The sequence below is a fragment of the Xiphophorus maculatus genome, chromosome 9, assembly GCF_002775205.1.
Source record: "Xiphophorus maculatus strain JP 163 A chromosome 9, X_maculatus-5.0-male, whole genome shotgun sequence".
In the NCBI taxonomy this organism is placed as follows: Eukaryota; Metazoa; Chordata; class Actinopteri; order Cyprinodontiformes; family Poeciliidae; genus Xiphophorus; species Xiphophorus maculatus.
This window is the reverse complement of record NC_036451.1, coordinates 30,581,838-30,597,744: the sequence shown is the minus strand read 5'-3', so window position 1 is coordinate 30,597,744 and position 15,907 is coordinate 30,581,838. Positions and strand designations below refer to the sequence as shown.

General features: G+C 42.5%; 1 protein-coding gene across 18 annotated transcripts in view; it reads right to left on the bottom strand.

Moving 5' to 3' along the window:
* Positions 1-15,907, bottom strand: part of mast2 (microtubule associated serine/threonine kinase 2) — a 66,011-nt gene that overhangs the window by 25,848 nt on the left and 24,256 nt on the right. For 9 of the 18 annotated variants that reach the window (XM_023338936.1, XM_023338935.1, XM_023338933.1 and 6 more), the window contains 2 exons: positions 6,828-6,859; positions 2,820-3,008 (listed from right to left, as the gene is read on the bottom strand). In XM_023338936.1, the coding sequence (XP_023194704.1) occupies positions 2,820-3,008; positions 6,828-6,859 (221 nt within the window). Of the gene's footprint in view, positions 1-1,584; positions 1,916-2,819; positions 3,009-5,108; positions 5,619-6,827; positions 6,860-15,907 lie in introns of those variants that run through there. The other 9 variants (XM_023338941.1, XM_023338942.1, XM_023338943.1 and 6 more) reach the window with 4 other exon arrangements.

The following is a 15,907-nucleotide window of genomic DNA, read 5'->3' as shown; positions in this document are numbered from 1 at the left end:
TTCAGCGGTTTCTGTTGGGGGCTGAGCCGCGGGTTGCCAGGTTGGACAGCTCAAAGTCTCCAGCTGGAGAAAGCGATGCTTTGGGTTTGGATGCAGATCAGTACTCAGGTTTCCTGCAGCCTTTAAATGCTCCGCTAGCAGAAGCTCAGAAAAACCAGGGTTCCTGAACGCAGCAGAGCTTAGAGCAGGTCTGAGGTTATAAAATATCAGCAAAGTTTTACATTGCTTTTTAAAATAACGACGTCACAGTTTCCTCTCAAACAAACAAAATAACAAACTTAAATGCTAAAGAGCTAGCAGACATGGCTAGCTGGCTTGTTCTCTGTGTTTCTTTGTCGTATCTTTGCGCCCCCATAAACCGGGTCAGGAAGGAAATTTTCTCCTGTTTCATGAAACTCGGTGGCCCTGAACCTTCTGCTTGGCGTCGAGCTATTTAGTTATTTTGTGGAAGACGTCGGGGTTTCAGAAAGTTTATTCGCTGTGGCTGATCGGTTTCTTCTTCCTGTGGAGAGACGAGCCGACGCAGAGCTGAGCTCCGGTTCACCAGGTAAGGGCGGTACGGGAGCTGCAGTGACCAAAACACTGCAGACGCTGCTGCATTCAAGGTTTCCCCCAGAAAACCTGATAAGTCCGGTGGCTGGGCGCCAGGGCAGTCATTGATCCAGCGGCCCGTCGTGTTTTTGAGTCTGAAGTTTGAAAATATCACTTGGTAACTATGTGTTATTGAAAGAAGTTTAATACCTGAACACCAACTATAAAGTCCTAAAAATGCAAACATTTTAAAAAGACTTAAATAAATAAGCGATGCTTAGTCTGGTGGGAGCACAAGTAAAGCCTGGTGGCCTGCCAGGCTTATAATACACTGGGGGAAACCAGGTGCATCGTTTCCGTATCACAGATATCAGCTGATTCTGTGGAATTCAGTCCAGACTAGAAAGCAGCTGAGCTACAGGAAGCAGCATCACACAACGCCTCTCAGCTGCGACGCTTTGTGACATGTTTGCCTTCATCTCTACATCTGGTGACGGATTTACGCCATGAAATTAGCACATCACCACAAAGTTTCCTTTACGGTGTGATATGACATCCTGTAGGCATGCACCAAGAAATCTGCTGCGGTTTCCTTATATTGGGAGATCAGGGATGCATCTGGAGCCGATCTTATCAAACGATCTTATCTACCTCTGCACGGGTCTAAAAATCAACCACAGTTACCAACAAGCAACATTCAGACAAAAAAAATTTAATAAAACAGCATCAACCAAACTGAGAATCGGCAGGTCAGAAAACTGTAACCGGTGCAGCACAAGTTTCCTGCATGATCCAAGATGGTAGAGCAGTTAATCTGCGCAGGAGAACAGAAGAAGAAGAAATCAGCAAAGGCTGCTCTGAATCTCCTGCTTCCTGTCAGACGAGGAGAAGGGATGAAACGCAGATCCTCAACAAACAGCAACAGGAAGCTTCCCGTTGCCATGCCGACACAAATCACTGAGAAACCCAGAGCGCCTCAGAGGGCGGGGGACGGTTGGATGAACGGTTGGATGCAGACGTACCGGTTGGGTGAACGGTTGGATGCAGACGTACCTCTCGGAGCGCCGCAGCATGTTTCTCTCCGGCAGTGAGAAGTTGGACAGAACCAACCAGGACTCAGACATGCCAAGGCTCCAGCGGCATCGCTATGACGACGACTCCGACCTGTCAGCAGCCGCACTGAGCGCGTGCAGAAGCTGCTGCCGTGGTAAGCGTCTCCCCCCCTTCTTTCTCCGGTCTGTTTCGCCCCGATCAGAACCGGATGATTCTTCCAGAACCTCAAAATCCTCCCGACATGCAGCAGCCGAGGTGACGTCAACACACACACACACACACACACACCCCAGACCCTTCAGAGCAGCAGACTCAGAGGAAACAGCGCCACCTTCAGGTTTTGACTACAGATGCATGTTATCATTAATGAGATAATCTAAAGTTGATTAATTTTATTGATTAATTGATAAGCAGATAAGTTCTCTGAACAAAAGAGAACTTATCTTTTGTTCTTTTCATAAAGGACTAAATTTTTTATAATTTAAAAAACCCATCATTACATTATTTATTATTATTTTGTGTTGGCTGCATTAAACACCAACTGAGTAAACAGAAAATTGATTTTGTGACATTCTTGAACTCATATTTATAACATGGAACCTCTTCAGTTTCATGTTTATAACAGAACAATAAAATAAGATGTGGAGCAGTTTGAGCAGAGACGTTCAGGAGGATTTTCAGATCAGATAAATATATGATTTATCCATAATTCTGTTATGGATTAAGTTTTCCCAGAGTTACTCTTCCGGCTTCCACCAGCTGCTGAACTGGAACTGCAGATTTTGCTGCTCAAACACCAAAACCATCCCAGCGTTGATCAGTGTTAACGTCACCAAAAGCTGAAAAAGGAAACAATCGGAGCGTTTGACAGTCTGGTACGTTCTGTTCTCCAGCTGCTGTGGTTCTGACCCAAACCAACCTGTTCCCCTCCTGGCCTGTGGGGGCGCTACACCAAGAACCACTGATGGAAACGACACAAAAACCTCTGAAGACACTGAAAGCAACTTCCTTCTTCACCAGATGGAATCAGAAACGAAGGCGTCAGATTTCTGGTAACACACCATCAGTCGTTTCTCCTGCTAGCGCTAAGCTAACGCTAGTGTTACCCAGAATGCCCTGCGCTGTAGTCCACTTCCTGCTACGCTGATCTGAAAGCGTTTTTCCCCACCAGCATGTCTGCAGGCGGCCCTCTGGACTAATCAGGAGTGCTACAGGTGGGAGAGGGCGGGGCTTACCTCCAGAGGAAGGGGTTTCCTCGCAGGTAAGCAGGGGCGGAGAGAGGGCCGTCGCAGGGAAAGGAGGGAGAGGAGGAGGAGGAAGAGGAGGGCTGATCGACAGAGGGGTGGAAGGAGGTGGGGGACAGCAGGTGATGGAGGAGGAAGCTGCTGTTGCCGTGGCAACGCAGCTGAGCCGGTGACCAGATTCTGACGAGAGAGAGAGAGAAAGACAGGAGGAGGAAGAGAGGATGAAGAGGAGGGCAGAGTGGAGATGACTGCAGAGCCTTCTAGTGGTGCCTGGTGGAACTGCAGCTACATAATTATCCGTTTCCAAAACTAGAATTTAGATTTATTATCGTAAACTCCATCTAAAGGTTTGAGATGTAAATAATCCACAACTTAATAAACTTAACACTAACTGCTCTCTAATCACGATGCCTTCGCTTCCCCTCAGAAAACTCAGAACTGATTCTGCTGCTTTTTAGACAGAAATGTTTCAGTTTGGATTTTTCTGCCTTCAGTTCAAGCTGTGAATGAAGAATCCAGGGATGGAGAACCGCAGGGTGGAGGCCTCCACCCCCCGCTGGGTGTCCACGCACCTCAATGTGGACAGGGTCTGCCTGCAGCGTCACCATGGCAACACAGACGGGCCAGCCTGAGGAACGGCTGCAGCACAGGCAGAGGAAAACCCCAAATATTCAGGAGGAATTTTTGTTTTTAATGCAGAACCAGGAGACCCAGAACCAGTCCAGCTGGACCCAGAAGAACCTCTGGGTCCAATCAGAGCCACATCCAGCGCTCGGGAGGCTCTGCACACCGACTCTGTCAAATTAACAGAAATAATTTGGGTTATTTAGCCTGTCAAAGGGGAAAAATGGGGCTTATTTATCAGAGTATTTTCAGCATGTTATTCACTTATAAATGTCAGTTTCAAACTAAATATCTAATTCACTAGCTAAATATTTAGTTTAGAAACTAAATGTTTAGCTTACAAAATACTCGCTTGCTTGCTAAAGCCAAATATTTAGCTTGCTAGCTCAATATTTTGCTAGCAAACTTGTTATTTAGCTAGCTAAACATCTAAAGCTACATATTTAGACTGCAAGATAAATATTCAATTAGAAAGCTCAGTATTTAGGTGCCATGCTAACGCTAGATATTTAGCTTCCTAGCAAAATACTGAACTTATTAGCTCAATATTTTCTTACCAAATTAATTACACAGCTAGCAAGCTAGATGTTTACTTTCTAGGTTTGGAACTGACATTTACAAATGAATAAGTAACATGTTGAAAATATGACTTGGTGGTTCTCCATTTATTCTCTCATGCTAAACAACCAAAATTATTGCTATTAGTCTTTAGCTGTGCTACATGACAAACAGACTCCCCACCATCTTAGTTTAGGAACGAGAGATGAAGGCCACTGATTGGTTCACTAATTAAACCTCCGGAAACAGGACGGCTTTGGTTCATTTCATGTGGCGTTCCTCCAGGCTGCGTTTCAGGCCCTGTGGGTTTCTTGTTGGCCGAGCTTCTAGCCGTCCTCTGACCTCCAGGTATATCAATCAGCACTAATAAACTAACGGGTTTGAGAGTCTGGGAGACGTGAAACGCTCATGAAGCTGGATTAAAACAAGAATAAAACCTTTCTGTCATGGGGGCAATTTCAGACAGATTACATGACAACCTGGGGGTCAGAGGTCAGCGTCCGTCTTCACAGGCCGTTTGGTCTGCCAGACGTTCGCCAGCTCAGGTTAGCACATGATGATGCGAGCGCCGCCATCTTCCCACAGAATCTCCATGGACCTTCTGTCTCTGACCGCTGGACTTACTGGAGTCCGGTCTAATTTAAGCCCCAGTGACTCAGCCGGATCTGCCATGACGCATCCAGACTGGGTTTCCTCCTGGAGATGTCTTCCCCTGAACCGTCCAGAACCAGAGCGCCTGTGTGGACGGTTCTGATCCGGTTCTCTGTCAGTGGGAAGGAACTACCTCTCTACTCTTCCTGACCGCTTCCAGAGAACAACTTCTGATTTTTCTAGATTCACATTTCCAGAGTTCTCTGTCCTTTTAACGCTAATAATTATTTAAGGATTTATTTAATTCAAAAGTTTGAGATGAACAAGGGAAATTCATTAAATATGGAACCAAAACCGGATCGATGCATAATGAACAGATGATCAGACGGACGGACAGAACCAGAACCAGAGTTTAGATTACCTAAACTCTGGTTCTACTTCCCATTAAATTCAAGTTATCCAACTTCTGGTTCTGGTTCTCTACAGTTCTGGTTCTGGTTGTCTTACTGCAGGCGGAGGTGAGGCGCTCCGCAGCGCTCCTTCCTCCTCTTCATCTCGTATTCTGGGACAAAAGGCTGAGCTGTAATCTGTGATAATCCAGCAGCATGGAGCCGCTCATCTGTCCGTCCTGATCTCCGTTTAAAGGGATGACCTCAGAGTTATGTCACACACTCACACACACTTCTCGGGGTGAAACGTTCCTTTGGGTTTCTGAATCCTAATCCAGAACCTGCAGCCACAGCAGATTACTCTCAGCAGCCAGTTTGCTCCATAAATCTCATTTTGGATTTCCCCGTTTGTTCCGGAATAATCCACATCCTGTTCCAAACGTCAGGATAAATCCGAGAGCAGTTCCTCCTCTGAGGGCAAAACCCGACCCAAAACTTTCATGGGGGAGACGTCCGGACCGAGAGGAGCAGCGCCGACCCGGTTCCCTCCATGTTCCCAGAACCGGAGCGCCGATCCTGCTGCAGCTGTCTGGTTAATCCCTCTGCTAGCGGCTAACGCTCTGCTGACCAGAGAACAGGGGGAGGGGGGCAGCAGGGGGAGGGGGGAGACGGGTCGGGTCGGGTCCAACAGGTTTCCTCTGAAACCATCTGGCTTTAACAAACTGAAGAAAGTCTTTAAAAACATTTACAGTTATTGTTATTTTAACTTGAATTTACTGTAAAAGTTTTATTACACTGTAAAACAGACTGGTGAAAATTATTAGGACAAATATGTTAATATTTTTGTTTTTGTTTGTTTTTAAAATAAAAATAACTTGTATTAAAAAAAATTATAGCCAGTTTGTTTTTCACGGTTTGATATTTTTGGCAGAATTTGTTTTACCTATTTAAAAGATAATTAATATTAGTTGTTGGCTACAAATTCTCATTTTCAGAAATCAAAATTAAATTAATATTTTTTTTAAATTAAGCTAGTTAAATTAAAGTTTGGATGGTTCTGGAGCCCTTAAGTGATTCTCTTGGACTAAATTGGATTTAGATAATTATATTAGATTAAAAGATGCTACATATACGCTACAGTAAAATGATATTTTGAATATGTTTGCAATATAGAAGTGGAGATAAAATGGTACCAAAAAGTATCAAAACAGTTTTTCCCTCAGTGTATTATAAGCCTGGCAGCCCACCATGCTTTACTAGTGCCCCCGCCAGGCTAAGCGCTGCTTGTTTTTGTTTTTAGGAAAATAATAATTTTTAAAAAACAACGCTTATTTATTTATTAAGCCGAAAAGAAGGAAAGAAAGAAGGAGAAAACATGAGGAAGTAAGGAGTGAAGGAAGCAAGAAAGGACACAGTGAATGAATGAAGGACAGACAAAGGAAGTCTGGTTTTGTTTCCAGATTATTAAAATCCTAAACTAAATTAAATCCTTTTCATAATGGGAATAATTTCAGACAGAGCCAGGAACTTTCCTGGAAACCATCTGGATCCTGCAGGTCCAAAACACACAGAACATTACCAGCAACACACACACACACACACACACACACACACACACACACACACACACACACACACACACACACACACACACACACACACCTGATATAAATAGACCTGCAGACGGAGCTGCAGCTGTTCCTGCGCTTCACCTGAACCTCCAGCAGGAGGCGACCTGAACGAAGCACCAAGATTAACCAGTGACACCTGATTGGCTCATTGCTTCTCTCCAGGTGAGAGCTGAGCTCTGATTGGACGAAGTGTTTCAGGTACTTACAAGCTGCCTCTTCTGGGAAGACTCAGCTCCTTCTGAAACAGAGGAAACAGAGAAGCAGTTTGTTAGTTTCTGGATTCAAACCATCAACCAGTTTCATAAAGTTTCTTAGAAACACCTAATAAAAAAAAATTAAGATGGAAAAGATATTATGGAGCTAATTTGGAGGCTTATAAGTTTTTAAAGACAATTTGAAACAAAAAAAGTGATTTTTTCATCAGTTTACTATAAAAAAAATTGACTCTTGATTTGCTTAATCCAAATACTGAAGGCTTAATTAAAACGAAAATAAGATAAATTATTTTAAAAATATTAAAACATGAGCAAAAGTTATTGGTCATATATGGTTTAGCAGTGCAGGAGTTTGACCAGCAGATGTCGCTGCAGGACATCAAATCTACCTGCAGTAAAACTACTTCAGTCGTTTAACAGAAAATCAGCAAATTTCACTAAATATGATTTATTTTAAGAGTTAATAAAGTTCCTAACAGTGAGCAGAAACGTCGTTAGTCCTGACAAAGACTGAATGAGGCAGAAGCGTGTCAGGACACAGAACCGCGGCGCAGACTGAGCATGTGCAGAGATACACATGCAGATGTGTCACTGCGAGTGTGTCCGCACACACACACACACGGCGACACACAGTGAGTGCTTCGGGCTGAGCAGAGCCTGATAAATGGCTCCTTTCTCTTCATGAATTTCTGGGACGATAATGGAGAAAATGTAGTCTGGCTGATCAGAGAGGTCTGCAGTGACGCCAACGACGACCCGACGTCAACATCAAACCAAATCATTTAAAAATACATCAGAATTTCACCATCCAATAATAATCCTGATGACTTCGTTGTGTTGTTCCATCCCCAGATGAGGTTGAACAGTATTATATCTAAACATGCGCTGATGACGTGCAGCTTTATACTGCTGCTGACAAACTGAAAATACTTCAGCTGAAAGTTGCTAAACATTTAAAATCGTCTTTTACAAAATTACATTTTTATTTGTACACCATAAGAGCCAGAGGAAGAGGAGGAGGAAGAGGAAGGTTTTAAGTACTTTCTGCTCTTAGCATCCATCAGAGAGAGAAACTGATCCTCATCAGACACTTTATTGCATTACGCTGCAGGTTCTGGTTTCTGCAGCTGCTGTCTGAGTGCTGAGGGAGATTATCTCCACCCTCCATCATCATCATCATCATCATCCCCAGGCAGTGCAGCCTCTGGTCAGACTCAGTCAGGCTGTTTCAGGCCTGAAGGCCTCCAGCTGAGATGAACTGATCCTCAGTGACGTGCAGCAGAGCAGGATCTGGTAACATGCTTCATGTTTAATGGCTGATGGAGACGCAGTGGGAGGGGTTAATGTCATTACGGAGACGGAGGGAAAGACGAGGCGGAGTGCTGCAGGGGAGACATCAGCAGCTCTCAAAGCTTCATCAGGGTGGACTCTCCAGATAAACTCGATATAGAACCGCTGCAGGGCGATGCCCCGCCCCCAGCTTCCTGCTGTAGGGCACAAGCTGCTGGCTAACGAGGGCTAGCATCACTTTAAGCTGTTAAATTATCAATATAATGAGCTAAATCTCAAATATATGTCTGATATAAAAAAGAAAAACGGACGCAGTGCTTTGCTACAAACTATCTATACTACGACAACCAGATAAGATCAGAAAAAAGTTTTAATTAAGAAAATGAGCAAGGGAGAGGGAAGTAGCTCAGTTATGCTAGCTTGACTTTGACAACATTAACATTTAGATGTGCTGTGGAATTCTGTGTTTTGGTTCAATAAAAGAAGGGTGACCAAAACTCCAACTGACAGAACAGTAGATTTAAATTAGCTAAGCAACCACCGCTGGTAGATTAGCTAACAGCAGCAGTAGCTAATCTAACGCAGAGAGTTGGGTTAAAGCGGACCGGAGTTGGGTTAAAGCGGACCGGAGTCGGGTTAAAGCGTTAGACCAGTAGACTGAGGCGGATCCGTCTCTATTTTCATTCCTCCAGCTGCATTAGATCAATAATTCCTGGTTGGTGAGAAAATCTGAACTTTCAGGTTGAGCTTCGAGTTTCAGGAACATTTAATTGTCTTAGAAAGCCAACAATCATGTCAGATCGTTAAAGACGACGGAGAACTTCAACCTCAGCCACCGATCCACCCGACTCGGCTGAGCCGTCCTTCAGTTATAAAAGCTAATCGGAGAAACTGGCAACATCCCCTCAGTCTGCCTCACATGGACTCGTTTCCATCTGGCTTCAGAGGACCAGCTAACTTCAGCCTGAAATCAATCTCACAGCTTGGTGCGATCTACAAGGTCTATTCAAGGCAATCTGTGATTGATTAACAGGCCTGGAACAAAGGTAATCAATATGTTTGATTAACTCTGAGGTTAAACTGAGCTGTGGACATTTTCACAGATCAGACAGCCAGAAAAACAAACTGCTCTGGTTTATATTACTGATGAACTTTAAAGCTGCTGAAAAAAAAAACAATTTCGAGTTATATTAACAATATATAAAAAAACATTTATGCGTTTTAATGATTGAACCTAAAAGGTTCTGAAAAATTAACTTGTTTTGTTTATATCCGTGATTTAAGATTAAAACTACTAAAAATCTAATTATTTGGTTTTATTAATGATTTAAACTAAACAACAAAATATTCCAGCTGCTGTAAAAAATATTTCAACTGAAAAACCAAAATATTTAAATGTCTTTTAACAAAATGTATTTTTAATATTTAAAATGTAATTTTAACATGATGAAATGTTTTGTTTTAAAACATTCAGTACTGAAAAAAAAAACATATTAAAGTATAAACATCTAGCAGCAATAATTCAGGAAACGGACCTGAAGGATGATTTGTGTGTCTTTGATGAAACTGAATGTCGGGGTGTGTGTGTGTGTGTGTGTGTGTGTCTGTGTGTGTGTGTCGGGGTTCTCCACCCGGGGGCCTGATCATAACACCACCCTTTAGTCGAGGTAAAAACGAGCAATTAGCAGAAGGCAGGCGGGGAGCGGATCAGCCCCGCGGCGGGAATCCATTATGATCTCCGTGAATATTGATGAAACAGCGACAACAAAGCGGCTCAAACAAAGGCCGCCATCGACGGCGCAGCCCCCAGAGACGCGCTGATGGAGAAAAACATGAGAAGAGGCGACGGAGCCGAACACAATTTAATGGAGAACTTCTGACAAAACAGAAATCAGATTTACAGAGAATCAACGGCAAAAAGAAAGTACACCCTCATAACTCCAGGGATTTACTCGTCACCAGGCCTGTGGCAATAAATCAATAAATCACATGATAAACTAAAACCAGCTCAATCATTTCCATTAGGATGATTTGTTGTTTATCAGGATGTTAAACCTCAGTCGGTTCTTTTATGACGGATTAATGTGTTTACACAAATTTTATAATTCATTTTATTTATTGATATTATTTAAATGTCTTCCAGTTCCAGTGATAAATGTTCACTGGAACTTAAAGTTTATTCATCTTTCAGAATGAATAAAGATTATTATTATTATTACCATCATTTTAGTCAAAATGGTTTCATAACAACAATATTATCGTTTACCATGATAACTTCTGGGACAATTTATCATCCAGAAATATGTACTATGACAGGCCATAACCCTGACCCTCATCAGAACAACAACATATCAGCATCAACCAGCCACCCGGGAAAGGTCAAAGGTCATCTCCAAACGACTAGTTGGTTTGTTTAACAGATTAATAAACTAGTTGACATCTGATGAACCAGGACAGGCTACAGCTTTAAACTAAATACAAATAAAAGAAAATATGAATACAAGAATAAATAATCAATATTTAAACCCTAAACTGTCTCAAAATGGCAATTCAGGGTTTGATTCAAATCACTTACAGCAACAAAAACAATAAAATTATTAAGAAAACTAAAATAATCCACTTAATTCAGGAAAACACCAAAAACAACATTTAGCGGAAGCTAATGCTAAACGCTAACGTTAGCTCTAAATAATTTGAATTCTTAGGGCAAACCAAATGATTTCTGCGTTAAAGAAACTCCAATGTTCAAGCATCAATTTTATTTTGAAACAATAATTTATATTTTCTATAATAGATGTGGTATTTAGCTTTATGTCTGTATTTTATTCTGTTCCTGGATCTTTCCTGTTTGAAACAGTTATTGGGGGAAGAAAAAGAGAGAATGTGAGGAGAGGAAACAGAACTGCTGCGTAAACAGTCACTTCAAAATAAAAGCATGAATATAAACCAATAACTTCTTTAAGAATTCTTAAGTTTACGACCAAATCTTCAACACAGACGTCCAACTTTATTCAAGTTTATAAAACAGCCGAGAAAATTTGTGCTTCAGAATTTATCTGAATTACTTCTGGGAAAGCTAAGCTAAAGTTTTCACAGTTAGCAAAAAATACTAAACCACAAATCTAAAAATTAGATCTGCAATTAGCAGTAGTTTACCCACCACTAATATCCAACATCATCAGTAGTGATCACTTATTAGCAGTAATAACAGAAAGTTTCCTGCTGCTAGTCAGAATAATTTAAAGGAAGCTAACGGCACCAAACATTTTCCACGTTAGCTAATGCGCAAAAGGAATAATTCGCTCAGCTGTTAGCGCATTAGCGGAAGTGTGTCTGCCACTGGTGATATTTTATTTCTCGGCTCTTTTGAAACCACGACCTGGTTCTCTGGTTCAAATCGACAACCCACAATCCTTTGCTGCACGACTGTCACATGACCAACCCTCTTCCCTCCAGAAACACAAACAACCATACGGAAATCAAACCGGCTGTTAATAGTAAAAATAAAAATGCGTGTCCTCTCTATGTAACGGCTGCAGGTCGATCTAACGCTGATCTGCAGATCCGTCCTTAGGATTTTCTTGCATCTTCCTTTGAGGAAGTCAAAGTTTTTCAAATGAGACGTAATTAACCACAGTTACATAAGGAACCTTCAGGAATAACGAGCTGCCTGTGTGCTAATCCATCTTAAGATAAATCTAATTAAACTCCGGTTTAGGTCGGTTCACTGAAACCGGAACGCTTTCACAACGTTCCTGCAGCAAATCCTGCAGAACTTTCTGTTCCAACCTCCTGGACAGTATTAAAAAAAGAAGATCATTTAATGTTAGTTTTGGATAAAACGTTTTGGCTCTTTCCTCCTTTCTCTCCCGAGTCCTTGGCGAGTGGCGGCGCGGTGCTAAAACGAAACAACAACAAAACGTGTTGACGTCACAGATCACAGAGTTTAATCTCATACAAAGCAATGAACAACAAAGCTGCAGAGGAACAGAGATATGCATTTTCTCATAAAAATAAAGACACACAAGGGGAAGACAAACGAACACAAAACACAAAGACAAACAAAAAGCAAAAATAGCGGCCGCTCTCTCTCTTTCGGCGTGCTCCGTGTGCGTAATTTTTATACCAAATAGGTGTTTCCCTATTTAATTTATGCATTCTAGGCGTTCCTCTTGTTGACCAACTGGAAGCTCCCAGAGAAACTTGGAACTCCCCTCAATCTACGGCCAAGATCAAAGGAACATCTGTCTTCTGACGAGACAAAAGAGCGGATTGCTGGCCCTGACCCCCTGTGGCTCCCTCGGTCATTCTGAGCACAGAACGATCTGAGATAAGACCTCACAGATACCTGAGAAATCTAAAGTCTCTGTCTCCCAAGGAAAATGCTAATTTTATGGCTTCGCCTGTGGCCTGGCCTCACAGTGGGGGTCCCATTGAGTGATCTCCCTTAATCTGCATTTGGTTCCTGTGTCTCTGAATGCTTACCCATCTGGTTTAGTTTTAAATGCTTAACACAAACCTGTTCAAAATAAGAGTGTTCCATATATCTTTTAAGATTAACTGTATTAAGCATTAAAATAATCATATTTCCTTAACAACAGCCAAACAAAACCCTGCTAAAGCTAGCAGAGAGCCGCCGTGGCGGATGACCTCAGTGTCCGCTGATGTGTCCTAATGAACGTCTCAGAGCTGCTGGTTAACGACCCGGACCCCAGTTATGGCTCTACTGGGAGCACTGGGAGGCTGTCCTGGTTAGATGGTTCTGTCCCACAGAAACACACTCTGTAATTGGGTTGTATTAACACGGCCGATCTCCACCGCAGGCTGAGGGAGGAGTGTTTGTGTGTCTTCAGGAGAAAACATCCGTTTGTGTCCAGCTTTTAATCTTCAGCAGAGCAGATGAAACGCCTGCAGCTCTACTGGCAGCCAGGCCTCTGAGACTGGGTCCGTTTCCAATCATTAACGCGCCCGACTGAAGTGGGGCTCTTAGCCGGGACGAGGCCGTGGGAGGGACGAGTGGCCGTGACCCGCCAACATAAAAGCCTCCAGGTGGAATACTCCAGAGATGAGGAAAGCGTGGAGGCAGAGCTGCTTAATCACCTCGAAATAAGCAGCTTTGCTTTAATCTTTGAGGAGAGGAAACACTCGTTCTGTGTGGGTTATGTCATAATTAAGCAGCTGAATATTTGATGCTTCATGTGGAATTAATTAGTTAGAAGAAATGTGTTTTCTTTCTGTTCCACCTCCAACGAAAGAACGTTAGCTGTAATTAGCTAAAATGCTATTAGTTTTACAGTAGCACATTAAAATTAGCAACAAAGATAAAGTTCACTATTGACTGTAAACAATTAAACATGCTAAAGTTAGCATGCTAGCTGAACACAAAATATGGTTACATTCACTAATGTTATGTTAGTGCTAATGCTTAGCTGAAGCCCATTGCCTAAATTTATCATAATAGTTCATATTTCCTGTTTAATGCTAACATGCTAATTATGGACTGGGGATTAGCTAATAGTACCATAGGCAAATGTTAGCAAGGCAGCTCATTTTAGGCTAATAGCCACTGCTAGTATAATAAAATGTTATTAGCTGCATTTAAGCTAATAGTTTATTAGCTAACAGTAGCATAAGTTTAGAATCATAGATAATGTTGGCTAGTCACTATAGCCTCTTTTCATACATGACAGTTTTAAATGTTAGCTAACAGCAACTAGTGCCCATATTTTCTAATGTCATTACACCAGATGATGTTGGATGCTAAGCTAGATGTTTGAATTAATATATAATATTATACATAGTGTTAGCTACTATTAGCTAGCATGACATTAGAAGCTTCTTTTGGTAATACCAACATATTACTAAACTAAATATGCTAGCTTAATAGCTAACTGTTAATAACATTCTAATGCTAACATGTTTGCTAACAGTCTTGCTGTTCGCTTTGAATGATCAGCTTCAACAATAACTGTGAAGAACCTTGAATAATATGAGTTATATTAGCATTTATGCCACAGTGAGAAGAAACCTGGACAAGTTTTCTAAAACCTTCATGAATCCTGGAGCGCTAAAGTCCAAACCACTTAAGGAGGATATGAGAGCATTTGGCTGGCTGGAGGGAAAATACATGCATATAATAAAACTGAAGGCTGGACCCTGACATTAGCTGCTCAACATTTTACTGTTTCCTGGAACAGAGGTAATTAAATTAAAATCACCGGCCTAAAAATTGGATTTCCTTTTCTCTGAAAGGAAAAATAAAGCGCAGCATTCATTCTGAAGCAGAGGCATTGAAACGTTTCGCCACATGGGCCAAAAGGACAAAAACTATAAACCACACATCCAAAAACTGCATTTTGAGGACAAGAGATCTGGAAACTGTTCCAGATCCAAAACACAAAAAAGATAATAAATTAGCAAATTCGGGTATGTGGTGTCCTGTGTTCACTATGAAATAAAAAACGAGGAATCCTTTGACTTGTTTTCATGTTAAGCACATCTGAAAGCCTCCAATCATGTCTGCAGGTGGAGTTTCCTGAATAATTCAGGCTGCAGGATTACAAACAGATGCAAAGGATTAAATCTGCTCACTTTGCTTTCAACTATGAATCAAACTGATTCAGTTCCCCTGCAGCAGCAACACCGTCGTGGAAGTCTCCACACGCAGCTGCAGGCAAACAGCAGTCCTCTCTCTCACACACACACACACTCAGAGGAGACAACGCGCCAATGAGCTGAGGACACCAAGATGAGGAGTCTTCACCCAACATGGCTGACGTCTGGCCTCAACCAGACTGGAGGCGAACCGCCGGCGAGGCAACAACACGAAGCTAACCGGAGTTTAAACGTCTGGATGGAACCGGACTGGAAGGAGTTTACCTGCTGCCACACTCAGAGAGAGTGTGTGTGTGTGTGTGTGTGTGTGTGTGTGTGTGTGTGTGTGTGTGTGTGTGTGTGTGTGAGAGATGATCGTCAATAACTCCGGTATATCCTGCCTTCATGTTGTTTACGTCTGACTTCTGTCTGACAATCACAGTAATAAAATTGAACTAATTATCAGATTTTAAGAGCAAAAACTGATCAGTCTGATTGTGTCGCATTTAATTAGCAGAATGAACGCCTGTTAGCCTCACATGCTAACCTTTCCAAACTATGCCACCTACAGATTTTTGTAACTTTAAACATTTTGTAGCATGAACACAGGGTGGACCGCTAGCGCCCCCTACCACCAGGCTTAGCAGGTCCCCTGGGGAAACCCTGCTGATTTGCTTCTGTACTAAATAAGGTAAAGTTAGCAACAGTAACTCCATCAGAGCCTGATGGAGGCAGAACGGACTGGAGGATCAGTTTCATCTTTAAGAATCGATCGATTGTCAATCAACCAAAATCAAAGAGATCAGGGCCGAGTCCCTCAGGGAAACACTGAAGATAATTCCTGTTTTAGTAAAAGTTAAAAAACCAAAGCGTTTCCCAAAATGTCCTTCATATCGAACACATTTTGAAGAATCAGTTTCCGTTCCTGAACCTCAGCAGGATTTCTGCAGCCGGATCCAGATTGAACTCCCCGCTAGAGCCACGACTGGGACTGGGGGTTCTGGACTGGGATGGGGGGTTCTGGACTGGGATGGGGGGTTCTGGACTGGGATGGGGGTTCTGGGTTGGGACTGGGGGTCCTGGACTCGGCTGTGAAGCTTCAGCAGCTTCTCTGTGGGGACAGACCTGCGTTAACGCAGCGTGTTCCTGGGGAGGATGTGACCCAGATTTCAGCTGCACATCATGGC